The 16054-nt window shown below is 48.7% G+C and overlaps 1 protein-coding gene across 10 annotated transcripts in view; it reads left to right on the top strand.

Moving 5' to 3' along the window:
- The window catches only part of CLEC16A (C-type lectin domain containing 16A), a 189967-nt gene that overhangs the window by 655 nt on the left and 173258 nt on the right, over positions 1–16054 (top strand). For all 10 annotated transcript variants that reach the window (XM_074323098.2, XM_074323101.2, XM_074323097.2 and 7 more), the window contains exons 2-3: positions 11210–11338; positions 14468–14601. In XM_074323098.2, the coding sequence (XP_074179199.1) occupies positions 11210–11338; positions 14468–14601 (263 nt within the window). The remainder of the gene's footprint in view (positions 1–11209; positions 11339–14467; positions 14602–16054) is intronic.

Raw genomic sequence — 16054 nt, 5'->3', positions numbered from 1 at the left:
CTTAGGGGCCAGAGGGCTGGATGCTGGAGTCGGATCGATCTGGCTTCGGTTCTAAGTGTGTGAATTTAGGCCTCAGTTTCCTCGGTTGCAAAACGGATGTTGTGACAGCGCCTGCTTCCTACGATTGTCTTGAGGGTTGGGTAAGAGAATGCACATAAAGTTGGAAGCACCGACAGGAGCTCGGTAAAGGGCAATAATGAAAAACAAATATTTTCTTGGCGGAGTCTAAGGAGGGACTGTCAGAAGCAGAGCCCTTGGGAGGGCGGGCAGGACAGGTGTCAACCGGGTCCTGGGAGGAAGGAGTTGCAGGGACTCGCTTTGCAGTCGGAGTTGCATTCAAAGCCTGATTCCACCACTCAATTGGCTGCGTGACCTTGGACAAATTGCTTCACCTCTCTGAGCCTCTGGTTCCCCATCTGCAAATGGGGATGGTGGAATACTGTGCAAGGAGTCAGTTGTGCCATGCGTGGAGAGAGACTGACCAGTGTGTTACACAGCAGGGTGGTCAGTAGTGGTAGCTGTGTTTATCAGGCAAGGCCTTCCCCAGTCACCCTACCTAAAGTGCTTCCCTCACCCCATGAATGCATCGCCACTATCTGCAGTTGTCCTGTTTGTTTTTTACTCTGTTTCTGACTGCCACCAAACTGATAACTTCCAGGGCAGAGGCTGCTTGTTTGGCTCACAGTTGTGTTCGCAGCATCTAACGCTGTGCCTGGCTCCCACAGTAGGAGCCTAGGATTTTTTATTTTTTTGAGGGGGAGGGCAGGTGATGGAAAATGCAGACCTTTGAGGCGGAAATAATTCCAGCTTGGAAAATATAGTGGGGGGAGGGAGTTGGGGGCGGGGGAGTAGGCAAACCTTTGGTGGTAAGGAATAGGCTGGTTTCCAGAGGGAGCACCAAAATTACTGATGGGAAGGAAGAAGGATGGAGTGTGGGGCTGGGGGGCCAGTAGGAGGAAGACAAGGGCCCATGGAAAGGATTGATGGGAAGGAAATTAGATGGGGTCTTCTCATTTGGCCAGGGACGGGGGTGCTGTGATGCTCAACTGTGTCCTTTCTAGCATGGAGCATGCATTTAATAAATGTTTGTGGGTCTTAGAGAATGGGGGGCAGTTGAGCTCATTATATGGTGAGGGATGGTTTTAGAGGATGGTAGTGAGAAGACATGGGGAGGAGAGAGGTCCAGGACGAGGAGGGGAGTGTGTAGGGAAGCAGGACTTTTAAATGAGAAGGCAGATGGGCGGGAAAGGGAGAGGCAAGGATTTCAGGAATGTAGAGAGTGGGTGGATGTTACTGAGAAGGGGAGGGTGGCTGGGCCTCCTGCCAGCACCCAGGTACCTGCAGGCTCTCACCTAACTGCCTGACTCTAGCCCTTTTAAATTACTTTAATATTCATTGAATTCATTTCCTGTGCCAGGTACTTCCTGTGTGTTATTTCCCTTAGTCCTCACAAGTCTATGAGTTACAGAAACTATTATTGTTTCCATTTTATAGAAGTGGAAATTAAGGTTCAGAGAGATTGTCACTTGCCTCAAGATGACAGCAGCTGAAAAGTGTCAAAGCCAGGATTTGACTTTAGTGCTGGCTATTCTTTTTGAATAAAACTTCCTTATAGGTCAGTTTGGGGAAGATTTTCACTAGGGTTGAGTCTCACTGCCCCATGAGGGGCATATTCACCCTCCTGCCAGCCAGGGAATGGTAAAGGTTCTCAGGTTCCTTTGCAGTATCTGGGAACTGCCCAGCTACACTGTTTAGGTCGCATGGCCATCGGGTGCTTTTTGGAAACTTGAGCTGCCTGCCCTGGATCAGGCAGGTCAGCTTAATCCATATTGCAGCCTGAATAACCTGGCAATTTGTGTACCTGTGTGGGGCTTAGAAGATCCCGAAGAGATTTGGAAAAGAGCGCTATAAACAGCTAGTACCCACCCCAAGGCCGGGGATGGTCTTCCTTTGGCTCTGATAGTGAATGTCTTGGGTTTGGGGTACAAAACAGCTCATTCCCTGCGGGAGTTCACAGGCTGATGGAGAGACAGCCATAGCGCCAGGGACTGTGCAGCATGACACGTGCTGGGATCACCCAGGCCCAGGGTTCTGTGCGAACCTTCTTGGAAGCCTTCTGGCGGAGGCGACCCCAGGGTGGAGTCTTCAGGGATGAACCAATGTTTGGGGCGGCAGCGTGTGGGAGGGAGACGCTGGGGTTTGTGGCATGTCGCGGTGGGGCTGGCAGTTGTGGGAAACAAGGCTGGAGGAAGAATGAGGCTTGGGGTTCCTTGGACACATCGGGTGACCAACCGCCCTGTGCGCCTGGGACTGAGGGGTATCCTAGTACCTGGGACTTGGAGAGCTGAACCTGAGAAAGTGCTGGGCAACCAGTGACAAGGGACAGTTTCTAATACACTCTGGTCCTGACCTAGGGCACAGTGTGGGTGGAGAGGAGAGATGAAGATTAAAAAAAAAAAAAAAGGATGAGAACAGTTTGAGATTTACAAAAAACTTGAGATGATTGTCTGGAGAGCTGGAAACCCTTTTTGAACCACGTTAATCTTCATGACATTCCCAGCTTTCAAACTGGAAAGGAGTTTTCCTGTTAGACACAGGTTTCACTTTTGCTAAATAATGGAAAACTGTCGGCCTGTGGTCTTTGTCTACTGATTCGAGTTCATGATTTAGTTGAGGCAGATCAAACTAGTAAGAGGTTATTTGCTGCGCATCATGGGTGGTTTGTGCCCAGACGAGTGGTGAGGCTGTGACAGTGACTAACAAATGCCTGCGCTAAGCAGAACCTTTTCTGATGGGGTCGTGTGATTGCTGCTACAACATCCCCTGGTCCGGGACCTGGGCGCCCACAGCTGGTGGAACTTTTTGTTCTTTGTGTCGTGTGGTTACCTTAATTCTGATCACCTTTTTGTGTGCCGCAAGATTCTTGGTTGCAAGTGACAGAAACCCGGATGGAATTGCCTTAAGCCCCAAATGGAACTGATTGGCCCCTGTCACTGAGCAGTCTGTCCTGCCTAAGCTGTGGCTGAGTGCAGGTGTTCAGGTGAAGCTGTCAGTCAGTATCTGCCACTTGCCAGTTCTTGCCTCTGCTTTCTCCTGTGTGTGTCATTGTCAGCAGGCTCCAGGCTTGCCAATCCCTGGGGAAAATAGAGTTTCTTTTCTTAGTATTGCCAGCAGAAGTCCAGAACTGAGTATTGTTAGGCCACCCTGGGTTCTCCTGCCCATTCCTGAGCTAGTGACTGTGGCAGGGGGTGTGGGGTGCTCTAATTGGCCTTTCCCTGGAGCTGGGGTGGCGTCAGCCCCACTCAAGCTAGTGGACAGAGAATGAGAGAAAGGGCTGGTTTCCCATCGGAAAATCAGGGGTTACTACCTAAAGAGATGGGGGATATATAACCAGCAGGCAGATGTTCACCTATTCTTGGTATATTCAACTTTTGCCTAAGATAGCACTGATTATTTTTAGAGCTTAGGGTACAATATCACCGGATTCATTTTCTTAGAATATCCTATTCACCATATTTCACATGGTGGGTCCAAGGCACCCACTATTCAAGTCTAAGTTTTTCTGGGCCTTCAGAGTACTCCAGACTCTGTTCCCACCCATCTAGCTTGGCAGCACCCAGGAGGGTGAGCTTCCTGGGTAGCTAGACACTCATTCAAACGGAGACCTAACGGGTGAGTGGTTGTTACCGTGTGTGTGTGTGTGTGGGGGGGGTGCAGGATGGAAGGGAAGGATGTTCAGGCAGAGAAAGCAGCTTTTGAGGAGCCTGGAGGTGTATGTGTACATGGCGGGGGGCGTGTAGGACCCTAAAGCAGAGCAATGAGCTGGGATAGGTCACAGAGGCTGGGTCCCGCTGGGCCTTGTAAATCATGTTAAGGAATTTGGACATTAGGCTGAGAACAGTGGGGAGCCGTTGAAGGTTTTTAACCAGGGGAATGCTGTGGTCCAGCTGAAGTTTGGACAGTGGTTTGGAGGAGGCCAGACTAGAGGCAGGGGTCCACTCATGGGGGCCGTTGCCATCTTCTGGTAAGTTAGGATAGCAGACTGCCATCTTCCAAGGATATTTCTTGTGCCATTTCTCACTGATGGTCCTTCTTTCTCACTCACTGTTACGTGCCCCTCATGTGCCCACCTGTCTACCTCTTTGTTCCCTCCACTTGAACTCCCATCCACACCTAAGTGTAGCCTTAAAAAAACAATTTTTCTGTAAAAATTGCCCTGGTGACTCCAGCCCAGAAGTTTTCCTGTCTTCGCTAACTTTGCGTGTTCTTGTTCTTGTTCGCGCTGTCCCACTCAGTCAACACATTCTCGTTTACAGTTTTGTCATCACCAAAGAGTTAGACCAGCTGTTAGGTGCTCTGGGCTCTTCAAGCTTTATCCCACCCTTGAGTTAGATCCCCAGGAAGCTGGCCAGGGTTCCCTCAGAAATGGTCTTACTTTGTCATGTGTTAGTTTGTCTCCCAATTTGAACATCAGCTCCATGAGGACAGGAACCCACCTGTGGCTTGTTCACCTGGAAATTGTCAAATGCAAGCACAGGGCCTGGCCCGTAGTAAGCGATCAGTAAGTATTTGTCACAGGATGAACAAGGGAGGCCAGTTCGGGCCAGGCTTTTCGTAACAGTGTCTTGCTCTTGCCAGTTTGGTCACAGTGTCTGTGCTGGAGCTGTGATTTTTTTCTAGGACTGAAAGCCCTGCCAACACGCTTGCCGTGTTGGTCAACTCCCCGACATCTGAGACCCAGTCTCACCTGCTGGCCTAATTTGACATCTTTTGGGGTGATTCATTAGGAGAAGCACCCCCTGTAACACCTTCCTCTAACCTAGTCCAATTGATTCCACGCTGTATGGAGCAGGGTAGAGTTTGTTCCTATGCAAGGGTCTGCTAGTGGGTTCTCCATTCTGCCGAGCTTCTGCTGGAGATAGGGAAAATGCTGGCTGTTTTCCCAAGAGAAGGAGTAAGGGCCAGTTATAAGGTCTTATTAAGATCTGATATGTAGTTTATGCCTTTTTGGTTTGTTGTTTATTTATTTGATTTTTTTGTGTGTGTGCTAGGCATTCATAACTTTGTTAAATGCTTGGCTAATAAAAGTGCAGTTGACTTCACTGTTCGCATTTTCTGTATCCTAGTGGTTACAAGCATGGGGTCCGGAGTCAGGCTGCCTGGGTTCTGTGTGTGGTGACTCTGGGCAGGTTCTAGTCTCCCAGAACCTTAGGTCTCCTGAGCATTAACCCATCGGGTGATTAGGAGGGTGTGGGGACAGAGTCCCAGAGAGCAGTTTCCAGGCTCTCGGCCTCATGTGGGAAGGTGCTGGCTCAGGTAGTAGATGGCCATCAGCTGTGGCTAGTTGGCCGTCAGCTGTAACCAGTTAGCCATTGGCCACTGATATGACAGCCGTGGCTGCGCTGGTTGGTTGGTTGGTTGGTTGGTTGGTTGGTTGGTTGGTTGGCAGGCAGAAAAGTGGATGTCGGATTACGGATCGTGTGGATCCTACTTCCCGTGTGCATCTTGCCCGGCCACCAGCGAGACTGGGGTGCAGGAAGCCCCCTTGTTGGGGTACTGGAGGATGTTTTGCTCCCTATGTCTCCAACCCAGTCGCCAGCGAGACTATAGTGGTCTGACTCCCCTACCTATGGCTCCGTGGGTGTTCCTTTTTGGCCTCATCATATCCTGTGTTCTTATGTGGGGAGCGGGAGCTGAGACCCCGCATGACACCCCACGTGACAGAGGGTTTAATGAGTGACTACGTCTGAGGCATTCGGCACAGGATCTGGCAGTAGAAGGCTGCCGCAGTCTTGATGGTGATGATAAAAATGTGCACACACAGCATTTGAGAGAAAATGTTACCATGTAACAGTTGTTATCATTGTAAGAGAAACATCTTCATTTCATTTGCTGTCGTGAAATGTCCAAGGTAATCATTCTGTCCGTGGAAACTTATCTGAGATCGGGGGCAGCTTTGTACGCAAAGATGGCCATTTGTAACATTGTTGATCATTCTGACACTTAGGAATCCGAAGAACAGTGATTGCCAGCCATGCTTAGCCATTCAATGGTATGCAACGTAGCCATATGGTTGTCAACACTTGTCAGTAACAAAAAAATGCTTTTATTTTAGGCAGAGGTGGGAAAAAAGATGGGCATGGAAATGAACGTACCACATGAACTCTACAAATATCCATAGCACAGGAAATGACCCAAGGACATACGGCAACTCCAGTGGTGCTCATCCTTGGGCAGTGGCATGACTGACAATTCCCATTTCTCTTTCGTTGCGGATGGTGAAATGTCTAGCCTTTTTAAAGTGAGTGTTACTTTTCCAATCAGAAAGTTATTCAACTGTGGTCGTATCTCAGGTGTGGTTGAATTCCTCCATCGTCAAAACTCTAGTAGGATTAGATGCAGCGTTAAAATATTAAATCTTAATCCACTCAGCTTTCCTTTTTTCCCCCAGTACATTTAAGCAAACATGTATTGAGGGTCTCTTCTAACACAGTACGCTCGGGCATTGTGGGGAGAAAAGACGAACAAGTATGAGTGTCATCATCATAAAACTTTAGAGCTTGAGATCTAGTGTGTATTCATTTCTACAACAAACATTTAGAAAATGACAGTGTCAAACAGTGCCACTTACAATGGTATCAAAAAACCCCATCAAATATGTAGGAATAAATCTAACAAAAGATGTGCAAGACCCCCTATCCGGCAAACACTGAAAGTAAAATGTCATCACGTTGCACTATCGTAAAGATGTCAGTTCTCTCCACATTTACCTATAGATTTAGGTCAATCTTAAAGGAAATCTTAGCAAGTATTTTTGTGGAAATTGAGAAGGTGGTTTTTAAATCTATATGGAAATGCAAAGGGCCAAGAATACCCAATATAGTAATGAAAAAAAAAAAAAAACGGAAGGAAAGAAGTTGGAAGAGTTACATTGTCACTTAACTGTCACTTAACGAGATGTATTACAAAGCTGCAGTAATCGGACAGCATGGTATTGGCACTAAAGTAAATGGATCAGTGGAACTAGAGCATCCAGAAAGAGTCCCACATGTATGGTCACGTGATTAATAACGAAGGTGACATTGTAGTACATTCCAGAAGTGAGGACCTTCTCAGTAAGTGATGAGTCAACTAGCTGTCCATATGGAAAAAAAATGAATTTTGGCCAATACCTCACACCATCCACAAAAATCAGTTCCAGATATACTCTAAGTCAAAATGTGAAAGGTGAAACTATAACTTTTTTAGAAGCAAAGAGCATTTCTTCATGAAGTAGGTCAGGTTTCTTAAGCTAGCCACAAAATACATGATCCGAGGGGAAGACTCATAGACTGGCCTGTATTAACATTAAGACCCTCTGCTCATCAAAAGACCCCTCTGAAAAGAGTGACTGCCAGTTTAGATAGCTGTCTTTTTCCTTGTGTATTCCTCCCAACAACACCAAAATCGGTAGGTATGAAAGCCTTAAGGTACTACTGTTGCACCCATTTTACAGGCGAGAGAACTGAGGTGCACAGAGATTCAGGACCACCCAACTACGACCAGACATTCCACTTCTTGTTCTGGTTCTCTGGACCGTCTCCTAACTCCTCCCCTGAAGTCTTCTTTTCATGATTGTTTGTATCCATCGTGCTGGCTCCTTCCTAAGTTCTGGAATATTCCTTGTATAATTGAATAATGATGTTAATAACGGCCCCCATCATACTTGCAGCAGCTCACCCTGCGTCTGTCGAGTGCTCACTGTGTTCCAGATGCCATCGAACCCCTGCAACAACCCGGTGAGAGGGGCCTGGCGGTTATCGCCGCTTTGTAGACGCTGAGCTCCAGAGGGTCACGTGCCTTGTGCAAGGGCACAGTTAGGAAGTGGCAGGGCCAGGGCGCAGCCCCAAGGCTGTCTGCTGGACTCCAAAAGCCTGAGCTCGTCACCACCTCTCTGTACCGCCACTTGCTGTGTTAGGCTTTTGGACCCTTGACTACTAGGTTCAGCCTTTGCATGCTCTGATGTAACTCATGTTCCTGAAGACATCCCCCCCTCCAGCATTTATTGAGCACCTATGGTGTACCAGACATTTTGGAGTATATCGAGGTCACCAAGATCAGTAAGATGATATTCCTGACCGTGAGGAACTCAGGTCTAGTAAGGGAGGCAGATCGTTTCAAATGAGTGTGGTCTGTGCAGCAGCAAATACATACGGGTACAGAGGTGCCAGAGAGGAGGGAACAGTCACATCCATTCGGGCAGGGAGGTTCTTTAAGGAAGGCTTTACCAAGAGGTGCCCGAGCTGGGTTTTGAAAGGGAGTAAGAGTTTGCTGATTGGTCAGGCCAGCAAGGGTGCTCCAGGCAGAAAGCACAGAGAGTAAAAGTCAGGAATATTGCTAAAGATTTTAAACTCTATTCCTATGGAGAGGGTGAGGGGGTTTTCGGGGCAGACCCACTCCCCCCGGCCACTGCCTCCCACCGGCCCAGTAGTGTGATAGTGTGATGTTAATAGATGCCACCCTCTGCACAGAAGGAAACACCAGAGTGGGGAGACTGCCTCTGCCGTGGCACCAGCAGTGCCTGTCACGGCAGGGAGTGGGCATGCTGGGGACTGCATGGAGAGTGTCACCGATGGCCACAGGGTGAGTGATGTAGTGGCTCTGCAGCTTCAGGGGAAGCTTGCTCCACATGCGTGCAGATTTGGGGCCCGGCGCCAAGGAGTCTGTGCGTTCCTCTGAAAGAGATGGGCACGTCTCCGCAGATTGTCCTCATGTGCAGCCTGCATTGGGCACAGGAAACCACGTCCAGGACAGAGTCTGGAGAGACAGCATGGCTTCCTGCAGATGAAAGTGTCAGACAGGGGTGCATTTATCTCCCTGTTTGTTTAATCTGGACACAGAACATATCATACGAAAAACGGGCTAGCCTCAGAGGAAGGAGGAGGGAAAATTGGTGGAAGAAACAGAATAACTTAAGATGTGCAGATGACATCATCTTGCCAGCAGAAAGTAGCTATGATTTGAAAAGACTTCTGATGAAAGGAAAAGAAGAAAATGCCAAAGCAGGACTTGCGTTTGAACATCCAGAAGACAAAAATCAGGGCTTTAGAGGAGACGCACAGCTTTAGGTTGGACAGTGCAGACACTGAAGTCGTTAAAGGTTTCGCTGACCGTGGTTCATTTGTTAATTCAAGTGGAGACGGCAGCCAAGAAATCAAGAGAAGGTGGAGACTCGGAGGGACAGCAATGGAAGAACTAGGGAAGGTCACCAGAGCACAGATGTGTCACAAGAGACCGAGGCTGAGATCGTCCACACCCTCGTCTTCCCAGTTACTATGTACAGGTGCAAAAGGCGGACGGGGAGAAGGCTGATGGGAAACAAGTGGATTCATTTCAAATCTGATTTTGGCGGAAAGCTTTACAGATACCCTGGACCGCCAGGAAGACGGACAAGTGGGACTTAGAGCAAAGAAAGCCTGAAACATGGCTGGAGGCACAAATGCCAACGCTGTCCTACTTTGAGCACGCCACGAGACAGCAGGGGCCTTTGGAAAAGACAGTAATGCTGGGAAAATTGGAGAGAGCCCACGGATGAGACGGACGGAGTCCATAAGAGAAGCCACGGGCCGCAGTCTGCAGGAGCTGCACCCAGCACGGGGCTGTGAGGACGGGACATTGTGGACGTCACTCCCTCATAGGGTCGCCAGGGGTCAGAGCTGACTCGGCGGCATGTAACACACACAGGAGTCAGTTCTGTGGATCTTGGGGTGGGGGGAGCTAGAATCTGCAACTTAGGTGATTCCGATGCAGGAGGCCTGTGAACCAGTCTGAAAAACTCTGCTCTTTGAGCCTTTCGGGGAAGATGAGTTGAGGAGACATAAAGATAGAGAGTCATGAGTCGGTCCCCTGGGGATTCATTCTGGGGTGGTTTAGTGCTGTGGAGTTGTCTCATCACGGAGGGAAACTTGCCTCTGCTCCTACGGGGAGCCCAGCCGGTAGAGTTGGGCCTGGGTGGTGGAGATTTCTGTTTGGGGGCCTATTCTAGTTACTGCATGGTAAAAGTTGTGTGCAATTTTTAAATAAAGCCCAGCCCTCTGAAGCAGCAGGCTGGTCCTTATGTTCAATCTGCAAGATTCTGCCTCTTATATCTTACCCTGTTTTAGAGATTTTCAATGGGATGAGCCTACCTAGTCTTTCCCTGTCTTGCTTTCACCAACCCCCACCCCCAAACTGAAGGTGGCCATAAAAGAAGTCAGGAGGTGACCCTTCCTGAGTCACTCCCTCTTGGGATCCCCTTTTCTTTCCAAGTCTGAGGCTCCTGTGGCAGCGGAGGACCTCAGTCTGTGTGCCCTGGCAATGCCATCTCTAAAAGCTGTGCCGGGCGGTGTTCCCAGGGCATCCCGCTCAGGAATGGTCTCAGTGACTCTTTCGGTTGCCCTCACGACCAGTAGAGGGCCTGGAGGACTGGCCTGGGCCTCCCTGTCTCTGCCCCGGGGCTGGCACATGTCTGGGCTGGCACGGGTCTGGAGCAGCGTAGGCCTTCCGGGACATTTGGTGGGTGAAGTATGATGCTATAGTCTCAAGCCCACGTGACTTAGTGAACTCAACAGTCTGTTCTCAGCAAATATGATGGGTGCCTGCATGCAGCCCACTTCATGTGAGCACTCTGTTCTGATGCTCGGCCTGCACTTAGTGGGGGATCACGGGCAATCTAAGGGCAATCTTGATTGCACATGATTTTTTCCCCCGGCGCTGCCTTTGGGACCCACCCTCCCTGAACTGACTCCACCTCTTACTGGCTTCTCGTAGGCATTCAGCTGGAGCCTCGTGTTCCCACTTGCTCCGCTAGCATCAGAATCACGTGGGGAGCGTGTGGAAAGGCCGATGCCTGGTCCTCCTTCAGGCCCCTTGAATCCGATCTCCAGGTCGGAGATGCCCCCACTTCATCCAGCTCTCCAGCTGATTCCCTTCTACACTCGAGTTTGAGGATGGCTGTCTTCAAGGGCTTGGCCATTCTCTTGCCTCGGTTTGGGTTGGTGTGTCCCCGGTTATTTAACGCTTCAAAGCATTGTCTGCCATTTTCCTTGAGTGGTGAGTTCTGTCTCATCCGGACGGGAATTGTGCTAACTGGATCTGAAATAGCACAGCCATATCGTCCCCCGAGTGTTACTAATGGTCCTTGAGCCTGGCTTTCATTTCAGTGGGCCATTTTTTCTTTCCTTTCTTTCAGGTATCTGTACAACGTTTTGACCAAAAACACCACAGTCACTGAACAGAACCGGAACCTGCTGGTGGAGACCATCCGTTCCATCACCGAGATCCTCATTTGGGGAGATCAGAATGACAGCTCTGTATTTGAGTAAGCGTTTCTAAGGTTTTTTTTAATTCTTCTTCTTCCTTTGAATGTTTTTCTAAATGTATATCATGAGTTATTCCTGACGATGTCAGAATTTGACATCCGTTTGGTCCTGCACAGATACATATCTCTCTAGCTACATAAAATGTCCTTGAAACACTGTCAAAATGTAAGCTGAAAATGGGGACGTTATGGAAATGAGTCTCCCTAGAAAATCTGAAAATATCGTCGATAATTTTCCCAGTGGTGTCTGATTATCACCCCCGAGGAAGAAGACAGGGTCCTGGGTAGTTAGACTCTAAGGGAATTGACAGGACCCTGCCCTGGGGGACATTTATTGTGTTTACTGATGGGCGAGAAGGCCCAGTGCTGAGCTCTGTATGAGACGATCGCCCTACGTCTCTCGGGGACGCAGGTGGAGGCCCCGTTGTCCCCACTGGGGTGTAGAGTCACACAGCTGGTGAGTGTGGAAGCAGCGCCTCATACCAGAGCCCATGTAGGGGTTTGTCTTCATTCTCGTCCTTCTTAGAGGAGCAGTCTTAGGCCAGCCTCAGTTTCCTCATCTCTGAAGGAGAGAGAGAAAGTTCCCTGCCTAGTGCCCCCAACAGAGTAAATACTAAGAGACGTTAGCTGTTCATAGTAAAAAAAGGGTGTCCCTATTGGATGGTTAAAAAGAAAAGGCTGTAAACCATGAACTCCTTCCCCAATCGCCCTGTCTCAGTGTCTGAGTGCAGAAGAATTTGGGTTATGACAAGCACCCAAGACAGATTTTATTTTTTTATGTAAAAAACCTCAATTATAAATACCGAGGCCACTTTAAAACCCCTTTAAAAAAAATACGGGTATTCCATTCCTAGCCTGGCTTCTTATTAGATATCCTGGTTTCCCATCCAGCTCTGTGTTTTCATCAGTAAGGTTATCTAAGATAAAGCTACTGTGTATATTGGAAACCTGTGACACGGGTCATGAGCCCCAAAGAACAGCATATGTGATAAAGTGAAGAGCTGCTTATAGCCGGGACCAGCTTCCTTTAAGGATCCATGGGGAACTGGTTGGTTGGTTAGTATCTGTTTCTGGAAACAAGAGAGACTCTTGCTTTGCAGATTAGAAACCTGTCCCCCTTTACTATACTAAAGGGATGTTCTTAGTCCATCTGTCAGCTTAGAAAAACTGAGCTCTTCGACGTCCAGTGATTCTTAAATGGCGCCTGACAGAGTCCCCAAGAGAATTTGTTTTTAATACATTTTTTTAAAATAGATATTTTGGAGTAATTTTAGATTTACAGAGAAGTTGTGAAGATAGTAGAGAAAGTTCCCATAGACCCTTTCCCCTGTTTGCCACATGTTAATATCTTAGATTACCAGGGTGCTTTCTCCACATCTGAACAGCTGACACCGGTACCTCACTATCAAGTAAACTCCAGACTTTTTCCATTATTCCCTCTTTGTTTGCCCTAGGGTCTCAATCCAGCTCCCACAGTGCATAGCTGTCACCTCTCCCCAATGTCCTCTGGTCTGTGGCGGTGTCTTAGTCTTCCCTTGTTTTTCATGACCTTGACAATTGTGAGGAGTACCTATCCCATTTTGGGGCCTGGGAATTAAGCTCCGCCTTCTGGAAGGGGGGGCATATCTACATATATTATTTCAAATTCTTGTGCATGGAAGATTTGTTTCTTCTCCCCAATTATTTATTTATTCAATCATTTATTTGTATCGATATGAACTCATGGGTATTTATTTTATACTTTGGATTGTAACCCAATACTATGTTGTTTATTTTGTTGTTCAAATTGTTCCAGGTTTGGGCATCAAGTGCCCTTTTGGGTTGGTTCTGGTGTCCCTTTGGCACGTCCCCATCCTGTTTTTTTTGAGCACCCCCTTGCTTTCTGATACTGTATGATGCTCCAGGCTCATCTTGTATTTTACCTGCCTCCGCCCTAGAATTAGTCATTTTTCCGAGGAGGCCCCCACTCCCCTAGGGTGTTTTAAAAACTCAAGGCCCTTGGGCTTCTCACTAGACCTAGGGAATCAATCCCTGGACAAGCTCTAGGTGCAGGCATTTTAATTAGTTCCCAAGTTGGTCATCGTTGAGCTGTGGTGAGCGCGTTGGGTGATACTTGGTAGACAAGATGAACAGAATAGGTGAAACAATAGGACTGTTCTGGGGGCTCATCGTGATGGCGCCCAGAGTCTGAGTTGGAAAAGGTTTTTGGGTCTGTTTTTAGGTCATTTATTCATTCATTGACCCTTTCGTGGATTCTCACGGAAGTTGTGCAGCCCATAGTCTTGGCGCTGTGGAGCTGACAGCTGAGGGGAGAGAGAGACAGTAAAGCTGAGTCAACCGACAGACACACGTAACTGCAGGAATTTGTTCGGAGTATCCCAAAGGACAGGTTAGGTAGTCTTAGCTCTGATTCAGAGAACACGCAGCTAGAAATATCACTTTCTTCCTTTAAAGAAAGGCATTAGGGGGCTCAGTCTTCTTTTTAAGACTAAAAGAGCCAGTGTGTACCCCCAAAAATCAGTGCCCCCAGGTTGTGTGCAAGTGTTCTGTCTAGAACAATGAAGGCAAATGCAGAGTTGGGGACAGACTACGTTCCCCCCCATATCAGCATCTTCTCGTTCTTTCCAGTTCTTCCCTAGATATGGAAACTACAAACTTGACAATTTGGAAACCAAAACTCTTATTATTCAGTGTCATCTGGCCCCTTTGTAGGGAATTCCCGTTGTTTAACACTCAGAGACATGGAGAGCAAAGGAGGGAGGCTTCGTAAGGAAAATGAAGGCTAACAAATGTGTGATAGACGTGCTCCTGTCGCATGTATACTAAGCATCGCTTACAGTGTAATCACTTAGTAGGTAAAGCTTGTTCCCATTCTGTCAGAAGTGCAGTTCACTGCTGCCCGGATTCAGCACTGTTCTCACGTTCTGGGAAGAGTTCGGAAGGTTGCATTTGCTTTGGTGGAAGACGGCATCGTGGGCGCTGAATAGCAGGGAAGCCGAGGCCATGCGGGCGGCCTGGTCTGGCTGCTCTGCACTTACCTTTGCGGGGCTGGGGGTCCATGTGCTGTGCATGTAACTAGAGGATGATTTGGAAGCAAAGCACTGACGCGTTCCCATTCTCTCTCCCCAGCTTCTTCCTGGAGAAGAACATGTTTGTTTTCTTCTTGAACATCCTGCGGCAGAAATCAGGCCGTTACGTGTGCGTCCAGCTGCTGCAGACTTTGAACATCCTCTTTGAGAACATCAGTCACGAGACCTCACTTTGTAAGGACACTCCTGACCCCTGCCTCTGTGCCCCTGAGTGTCGGCAGCGTGTAGTTTGGGGTGGTTTGGGGGTGGTTTTTTGGAACGTCTGTGCTTGCCATGTGTCTTAGTGTGCTTGGGCTGCCGTGACCAAGTACCCCAGACTGGGTGGCTTGTTTTCTGGAGGCTGGAAGTCCAAGGTCAAGGTGCTGTCAGGGCTGGTTTCTGATGAGGCCTCCCTTCCTGGTTTGCAGACGGCTCCCTTCTCGGTGTGTCCTCACGTGGTCTTTCCTCGGTGTGCAGAGAGAGACAGAGTTCCGGTGTCCTTTCCTTTGCTTAGAAGAACGCCAGTTCTGTGAGGTTAGGGCCCTACCTTATGACCTTATTTAACCTTCATTACCTCTCCAGGGCCATTTCTCCAAAATACAGTTACATTGGGGTTTAGGACTCAACATAGGAATTGGGGGGGCGCACAGTTGAGTTCTAACACCATGTTGGTCCCTGCATGGTAGGAACGGCTGAGCATTTGTGTTTCTTCTTTATAATTTGTTTTTAAAGAGTTAGGGGGTGCTGAATATCAGTCAGCCAATAGAACAAGCGTTGGAAGCAGCAGGGGGAGGAAGAACTTGGCCATGGAGTATGCAAAGGCGTGGGCTTTGGCACCTGCCCGACTGGCACGTGTGTGACTCCGAGCTTATTCCCTGCCAAAAAAAAAAAAAAAAAAAAAAGACAGGTGCTGTCACAGCTCTCATTTAACACCCAGAAAGTTTGAGTCACTGACCCAAGGTTACAGCTCTAGCGAAGCCAGAAGCAAGAAGGAGTTCAGCCCAGGTGAGTTAGCGCATTGGTCCTCCACTGGAGGTGACTGTGTCCCCAGCGAACACTTGTCAGTGTCTGGACACATTCCTGGTCGTGGTAACGGTGGTGGTGCTGGGGTGCTACTGGCACCTCGAGGGTAGAGGCCAGGGATGTGGCTAAACATCCTGCAATGCACAGGACAGCGCCCCAACACAGAATTATGTAGCCCAAAGTGTCAATAGTGCTGAGGGTGCGAAAACTTACTTCGCTCCTAATCCTCCGTGCTTGGTCACCCACTTTCTTCATTATCCCAAGGTGACCCCACCAAGCCCCAGGCCCTGCCCACAGAAAGTAGGGAAGAGGAGACCAGTGACCGAACGTCTGTGTCAGAGGCAGGCTGTAGATCCTCAAGACAGGTTTGAGAAAAGCTTCTGGGGGGTGGAAGGAGGTGGAGATGGTGTGTTTGGCCTTTGGGGAAGGAGGGAGAGGCATGGAAGGGCGCTGAGTGGTGGTTCTCAGAAGCGGCCACTAGAGGGTGCTGCTGTCCCAGAGGACTCTCCTCACTTTGCCCGATGAATGTGAGTTGACTCACTCTGGCTAAGTAGTTCCCCTCATTACCAGCGTGTGTTGTGCTGGATATTTGTGGTTTCTGAAAACTCCGAGAGGGAAAGACCCA

The sequence above is a fragment of the Rhinolophus sinicus genome, chromosome 10 (assembly GCF_057876585.1).
Source record: "Rhinolophus sinicus isolate RSI-liver-muscle chromosome 10, RSI-T2T, whole genome shotgun sequence".
NCBI classification, from domain to species: domain Eukaryota; kingdom Metazoa; phylum Chordata; class Mammalia; order Chiroptera; family Rhinolophidae; genus Rhinolophus; species Rhinolophus sinicus.
The sequence above is the reverse complement of the archived record's forward strand: the minus strand, read 5'-3'. Positions and strand labels throughout refer to the sequence as shown.